Here is an 8,226-nt window from a genome sequence, read left to right on the forward strand (position 1 = left end):
AAGGGGATTTTTGTGGCTGGGTTTTAAAGGGATGGTGGGGGGATATAAAAGTATTTTTTAAAAAAGGGGATCTAAAATTTCTTAGAAGAAGGGATAATTAAAGGGAAAAGCAGAAAATCTGGGATATGATATTAAATATATTTTTTTAAAAAAGATGCCCAAAATTCCCTGGAAAGGGGGATTTTTGTGTCTGTGTTTAAGGGATGATGGAAGGGAAAAGCAGAAAAACTGGGATATTATTTAATAAACATTAAAGAAAAAAAAAGGGAACAAAAATTCCTCGGAAGAAGGGATTATGGAAGGGAAAAGCAGGAAATTTGGGATATTACATAAAAAAATGTTTTTTTAAAAAAGATGCCCAAAATTCCTTGGAAAATGGGATTTTTGTGGCTGTTTTTTTGGGGATGATGGAGGGGAAAAGCAGGAAAAGGGGGATGGGAAGGAAAAGCTGGATCCTAAACTTGACCCAGCCCTGATCCCATCCCTGGGATTTTTTTTTTCTGGCCTTGGCTGCTGTTCCCAGGCTCGGGGTCAGGGATTGGGATCAGGGTTTTGATCCGTTTATCCCAAATCTAATCCAAAAAAAACCAAATAAAAATCTTCCGTTTTCCGCGGGGTTTTTTTTCCCCCAAGATTTTCCCAGGTGGGAAATTTTCCCCCTCAAACCAAACGGAATTTTTCGGGAATTGCCATCAAGAAATTCCCAAATTTGACCTCGATTTCCCTGGAGCAGAAACTCAGGGAGGGGTGAAACCTTGAGGCAAAAAAACCCTCAAATAAAAGAACAAAACGGAGCTTTAAAAAAGTTAAAAAATGAATTAAAAATGAACAAATCCACCCCAGGCTCGGGAAAATCCTGGGATTTCCTGGGGAGGGACGAAAATTCCCAAGGAATTCCCCCAAAGCGGCCCCAGACAAAGGCCAGGGTGATAAATGGGGCTTTGGGGTTAGGCCGGGGTTTAGGCCCGGTTTTATCTGAGCCGGGTAAACAGCTCATTAATCCCGAGGCTAAATGAGGTGGGAATGCAAATATCGGGGTGGGGGATAAGGGCAGGGGACAGCGGAGGGGAAAGGAAAAAGGGGAAAAAATGGGATTTGCTTTATGGGGGACGGAAAACAGAAACGGGATTTCCTTCGTAGGGGACGGAAAATTAAATTGGGATTTGTTTTATGTGGGGCGGAGGGGAAAAATCGGATTTGTTTCATTGGGATGGCGGGGGGGGAAATGGGATTTGTTTTCAAATGTTTTACAGGATTTCGGAGGATTTTCAAAGATGTTGAAGGGTTTTTAAGGGTTTTGGAGGATTTTAGAGGATTTTGAAGAATTTTTAAAGATTTTTAAAGGGTTTTGAAGGTTTCTGAAGGGTTTTGGAGAGTTTTGAGCTATTTTAAAGGCATTTGAAGGAGTTTAATAGGTTTTAGAAGGTTTTGAAGGATTTTAGAGAGTTTTGAACCATTTGCAAGGACATTTTTGGGGGTTTGGAAGTGTTTAAAGGGTTTTAGAGAGTTTTGAACTATTTTAAAGGATTTTAAAGGGTTTTAGAGAGTTTTGAACTACTTTAAAGGATTTTAAAGTGTTTTAAAGGTTTTTGAAGGGTTTTAGAGAGTTTTGAACTATTTTAAAGGATTTTAAAGGGTTTTGAAGGTTTTAAAAGGGTTTTAGAGAGTTCTGAACCATTTCCAAGGATATTTTTGAGGGTTTGGAAGGGTTTAAAGGGTTTTAGAGGGTTCAGAACTATTTTAAAGGATTTTAAAGGTTTTTGAAGATCTTTGAAGGTTTTTAAAGGGTTTTGAAGATTTTTAAAGAGTTTTGAAGGTTTTTAAAAGGTTTTAGAGAGTTCTGAACCGTTTCCAAGGATATTTTTGGGGGTTTGGAAGGGTTTTCAGGGTTTTCAGGGCTGCCACCGGCCCCGTGGCACCCCATGCATCACGTCAGGTGTTTATCGGGAATTCCGCAGCCCTTCCCCACTTTTGGAGGGAGTTCAGAGAGCACCGGGGGCTTCCCCTGCCCAAAATCTGCTCCTCCCTGGCTTCCGGCGCCTCCCGGCCCGAAAAATCAGCGCTGGAAAAATCCCAAAAGCCATCGGTTCCCAGTTAAAATAAACTTCCCGTTTCTCCCCCAAATTCCAGGGGATTTTTTTTTTTTTTGGGGGGGGGGGTCTTTATGGCTTTGATCCTCTGCTGCGGAGCAGCTCCCTTCGAGTGATTAATGAATGAATGGATTAATGAGTAATTAATTAATCAGGAGGTGTTTGGGGGGTTTGGGATGGTTGTCTCCGGTGGGAGATTTCCGCGTCCACAGCAAGGGGCTGGAATTGGGGGATTTTTAGGGTTTTTTCCATCTCTAAACCGTCCTGGGGTTTCTGAGTCAAACCACCCGGACCCCACAGCAGCATCCAAGGGATAAATGGGAGCCAAAGGATAAAATTCCCTAAATCCAGCTCAGTCCTTCCCTCCTGCACCTCTTGGGGCTGCCAAAGGGTTTTGGGATTACCCGGGGCAGGAAAAGGAGGGAAAATCCCAAAAAATCTGCCCAAAGCCAAGCGGGTTCCTGGTTGGGAAGGTGCCAGAGTGAGGGGAGAAACCTGACCCCAAATCAATCCCGAGCCCAAATCAATCCCGAGCCCAAATCATCAATCCCGACCCCAAATCAATCCTGAGCCCAAATCATCAGTCCCGAGCCCAAATCAATCCTGAGCCCAAATCAATCCCAAACCCAAATCATCAGTCCCGACCCCAAATCAATCCCAAGCCCAAACCATCAATCTTGACCCCAAATAATCAATCCCGACCCCAAATCATCAATCCCGACCCCAAATCATCAATCCCGAGCCCAAATCATCAATCCCAAACCCAAATCATCAATCCTGACCCCAAATCAATCCCGAGCCCAAATAAATCCCGACCCCAAATCATCAATCCCAAACCCAAATCATCAATCCTGACCCCAAATCAATCCCGAGCCCAAATAAATCCTGAGCCCAAATCATCAATCCCGAGCCCAAGTCACCAATCCCGACCCCAAATCGGTCCCGATGGATGGGACGTGTCTGTGGGGTGGGATTGGTTTATTTGGGATGTGTCTGCGGGATGGGATTTGTTTGGGGTGTGTTTGTGGGAGGATTTGGGGTTTTGGGGAGGATTTGGGGGGCTGGGTTCGGGTTTGGGGTTTGGGGATACAATGAGAGGCTGAAGCGGCGCCTGCGCGTGATCCTGGCCGGGCGCGTTCCCAAAGCCCGATCACAAGGACCGTTCCCGATGCGCGTTCCCGTTCCCAAAGCCCGATCCCTATGTGTGTTCCCGTTCCCAAAGCCCGATCCCAAGGACCGTTCCCGATGCGCGTGCCCGTTCCCAAAGCCCGCGCCCGTTCCCGTTCCCGATGCGCGCTCCCGACCCCTCGCGTTCCCGGCCGGCCCCACACGGGGGCGCTGCAGAATTCCGGAGCCACCGCCGCGCCCGGAGAGACCGCGGGACCTCCGAATGGACCCTTAATCCCAAACAGACCCCCAAAACACCAAATAACCCCAAACAGACCCTAAATACACCAAATAATCCCAAACAGACCCCCAAAACACCAAATAACCCCAAACAGACCCTAAATACACCAAATAATCCCAAACAGACCCCCAAAACACCAAATAACCCCAAACAGACCCTAAATACACCAAATAATCCCAAACAGACCCCCAAAACACCAAATAACCCCAAACAGACCCTAAAAACACCAAATAACCACAAATAAACCCTAAAAACACCAAATAACCCCAAACAGATCCCCAAAACACCAAATAACCCCAAACAGACCCTAAAAACACCAAATAACCACAAATAAACCCTAAAAACACCAAATAACCCCAAACAGATCCCCAAAACACCAAATAACCCCAAACAGACCCCAAAACCACTAAATAAACCCTAAATGCACGGAAATAACCCAAATTAGACCCTAAAACCACTAATTAACCCCAAATAAACCCTAAATACATCAAAATAACCCGAAATAGACCCTAAAACCACCAGATAGACCCCAGTGGATCCCAAAAACCCCAAATCCACCCGAACAGACCCCGACAGCCGCTGAGGCACCCCAAATCGGGCAAACAACCCCAAATCATTCAAATAACCCCAAATCATGCAAATCATCCCAAAGAGCCCCTGACAGACACACGGACACCCCAAATATTCCCTGACAGCCCCCAAAACCCATTGGCTCCCCCAAATGACCCCCCAAGACACACAGACACCCCCCGAGATCCGGTGACACCTCTGGGCACCCCCAAATATCCATGGATGGCCCCAAAAATCCCCCAAGGCACCCCAATATTTACTGGCAACCCCAAAATTCCCCCAATGAACACGGACACGCCCAAATATGCGCTGAGCGATGGGAATGAAGGAATATCCCAAGGGATCAATCAATATCCAATGGGATTGATCAATAACCAAAGGGATCGATCAATATCCCAATGGATAAACCAATATCCAAAGGGATCAATCAATATCCAAAGCAACCAATCAATACCCAAAGGGACTGATCAGTATCCAAAGGGACTGATCAATAACCAAAGGGATCAATTCAATGTCCCAATGGATAAACCAATATCCAAAGGGATCAATCAATATCCAAAGCAACCAATCAATACCCAAAGGGACTGATCAGTATCCAAAGGGACTGATCAATAACCAAAGGGATCAATTCAATGTCCCAATGGATAAACCAATATCCAAAGGGATCAATCAATATCCAAAGCAACCAATCAATACCCAAAGGGACTGATCAGTATCCAAAGGGACTGATCAATAACCAAAGGGATAAACCAATATCCAAAGGGATAAATAAATATCCAATAGGATCAATCAATATCCAAAGGAACCAATCAATACCCAAAGGGACTGATCAGTATCCAAAGGGACTGATCAATAACCAAAGGGATCAATCAGTATCCCAAGGGAAAAATCAATCCCCAAAGGGACTGATCAATAACCAAAGGGATAAACCCATATCCGACAGGATCAATCAATATCCAAAGGGAACAAGGATATCCAAAGGGATCAATCAATAACCAATAGGATAAACCAACATCCAAAGGCCTTGATCAATATAAACAGGATAAATAGGTATCCCGAGGGATCAATCAATATCCCAAGGGATCAATCGATATCCAAAGGGATCAATCAATATCCCAAGGGATCGATCGATATCCCAAGGGATCAATCAATATCCAAAGGGATCAATCGATTTCCTAAGGGATCAATCAATATCCCAAGGGATCAATCGATATCCTAAGGGATCAATCAATATCCAAAGGGACCAATCGATATCCCAAGGGATCAATCAATATCCCAAGGGATCGATTCCCAGGAGACAAGCCAGGTTTTTTGGGGTAAAACATCCCAAATCCAACCCGTTCCCGTGAAATTCCCGGGTTTTTTGGGGTAAAACATCCCAAATCCAACCTGTTCCTGTGAAATTCCCAGGTTTTATGGGGTAACATCCCAAATCCCGCCTGCCCCCAATAAATTCCCGGGGATTTTTTTTGGGTGACGCCGTCCCAGATCCAATTTTCTCCAGCGAAAATCAGGATTTCAGAAAGTCGGGAATTTGGGGAAAAAGCCCCTCAATCAACCCCAAAGAAACCAGCGGCAAGGTAAGCAAGGGACAGCTGGAATTCCATGAACGTTATCCAGGATTTCCATGGGAATCCAGGATTTCAGTGGGAATGATGGAGCACTCAAAAAAACCCAAAATCGCCTCCCGAATTACGGGATGGATGGATGGAAAACCCAAAGGATTCCGGGTTTATCTCTGATCTTCTCCAGAAGATAAAATCCCAGGAATTCCAAGGGACTCCGGGGACATTCCTGAGGAATTTTCTAGAAGAGAATTCCCCAAAAAAAGCCGGCGACTCACCCTCGTCCGGGAATTCCATGGGGAACGAGGCCGCAGGGACCTGGGAAGGGCCGAAATTCCAGCCGGGATTCTCCTCGGAGCCGTCGCATCCGTCGTGCTCGTCCCCTCCTGCACGGGAGCGACCGGGAGAGGCTGAATTTTGGGGAAAAACTTGGGGAATTTAGGAATTCCTGACCCCAAATATCCCAGTTTGCTTCCAGTTCCCCCCGAAATCCAGGTTTTTGTGGGGTTTTAGGGTCGAGGCGGGGAATTGCTGCTGCAAAAGCTTGGGAATGCCAAAATTCCGGAGGCAAACCCCAAATCCTTGTCCCTGTCCTCAGGCCGTGACCTTGCCATAAATCCACGTGGAAAATAAAAATTTACACTAAAACGGGGAATTTCCCGGGATTTTGGGGAAGAAGAGCTTGGAAATCCTTCAGGAGAGAGGACAAAAACATGGATTTCCTATCAAAATCTACCAGAAAAAGGGCAAAAACCTGAATTTCCTACTTAAATTTACAGGAAAAAAAGGATAAACCCATGGATTTTCCATATGAATTTACAGTGAAAAGGATAAAAACCTGGATTTCCTCAAACAAATTACCCAATCCAGGGTGTGGAAAGGATCTTTCCACTCTTGAAATTAACTTGATATTGAATTTTCCAGGGAATTTTCCCCGCTGCTCTCGGATTTTCTGGAGTGCCAGGTGCTGAGACCCCTCTTGACAAAAACCCAGCGGCGATAAAAGATTTTTAATTCGACATTAGAGGGTTTTTAATTTGACATTAGAGGGTTTTTAATTCAGTGTTTGTTCAGGACAGAGCGGGGCCGATAAGGGAGCGGGGGCAGCTGCTCCTCACTCAGCGCCCTCCAAACAGCCCCAAAAAGGAATTTCCAGCTGCTCCTCCAAACCAGGCTGGGCTCTAAAGTGACCCAGCATCAATAATTTTTAGGGAAAAATAAGGGAATAATTAAAAAAAAAAATAAGCGGGATCATAAAAAGATCCAACATCAATAATTCCCATTTTTAGGGGGAAAAATGGGAATAATTAAAAAAAAAAAAAGCGGGATCATAAAAAGATCCAACATCAATAATTCCCATTTTTAGGGGGAAAAAATGGGAATAATTAAAAAAAAAAGCGGGATCATAAAAAGATCCAACATCAATAATTCCCATTTTTAGGGGGAAAAAATGGGAATAATTAAAAAAAAAAAAAAGCGGGATCATAAAAAGATCCAACATCAATAATTCCCATTTTTAGGGGGAAAAAATGGGAATAAATTAAAAAAAAAAAAAAGCGGGATCATAAAAAGATCCAACATCAATAATTCCCATTTTTAGAGGTGGTTCCAAATGTCGCTTAAATCCGTGCAAATGGAGATGCTTCGTTTTCCTTAACACCGGGAATATTCCGGAATATTCCGGAATATTCCTTCAGGAGCAACCCAAAGCCCCACAGCCCTTGCTCCGTAAAAACCCAATCCCGTCGTTTTTCCATTTGGATTGGCATCCCGAGGATTTCTCCCGCTTTTTTCCATTAAAAAAATCCTGATTTGCTGCTTCCCGTGGAGGGATAACAGAAAAACAAAAAAAGGGAATTAATGAATCCCAGGAAAAAACAAACAATTTCCATGGATGACAGGAAAAACCCTTCATTTCCCGCGGCTTTTTATGGGAATTGCAATTAAATTTCCTTGGCTTGATCAGGTGCCCAGAGCTTCATTAAACATCTCTTAAATCCCGGGAAAAATCAATGCCAGGAGAGCTCCGGGTGGGATTTTATGAGGAGCGGAAGTGAAATCCCTGATTTTTTACCTTAAAATCCTAATTTTTTACCTTAAAATTCTAATTTTTTACGTTAAAATCCTGATTTTTTGCCTTCAAACCCCATTTTTTCCATTCCATCCTTCCATCCCCAGCTTACCCCACCACAATCATCCCCCCAAAAAAATCCCGTATAAACCCAAATCGTTTATTTTCGGGAAGCGATCCCACCCAGAAATCCCAGAAATTCCTCCCCATATCTGTAAGGGGCCGATTCCCCAAATTTCCCCAAAATTCCCAAATTTCCCAAAAATTCCCAAATCCCCACCCCGAGCTGCCGGAACACGGAATCCACTCCGAGCCTCATTTTCTCCCCTCATTCCCATTATTGGTTTGGTTTTTTTTTTGTTAATTATATGTAATAAAGCAAAATCCACGGCATCTAAAAATCCGAGAAAAAGGAAAAATCTTTGGGGCTGAGGCTTTTTTGGGGATGTTTTTTCGGGATGCAGCTTGCAGTGATTGCCGGCGCCCAGCAGGTCGGGCTGCAAGGCAGCGGCAGCCGGGAAT

At 44.4% G+C, this 8,226-nt stretch overlaps 1 protein-coding gene across 1 annotated transcript in view; it reads right to left on the reverse strand.

The window, feature by feature from the left end:
* Positions 1-8,226, reverse strand: part of SKAP1 (src kinase associated phosphoprotein 1) — a 103,970-nt gene that overhangs the window by 49,129 nt on the left and 46,615 nt on the right. The window contains exon 6 of the mRNA XM_031064993.1: positions 5,912-6,043. Within this exon, the coding sequence (XP_030920853.1) occupies positions 5,912-6,043 (132 nt within the window). The remainder of the gene's footprint in view (positions 1-5,911; positions 6,044-8,226) is intronic.

Source organism: Geospiza fortis, unplaced genomic scaffold (assembly GCF_000277835.1).
Source record: "Geospiza fortis unplaced genomic scaffold, GeoFor_1.0 scaffold1181, whole genome shotgun sequence".
In the NCBI taxonomy this organism is placed as follows: Eukaryota; Metazoa; Chordata; class Aves; order Passeriformes; family Thraupidae; genus Geospiza; species Geospiza fortis.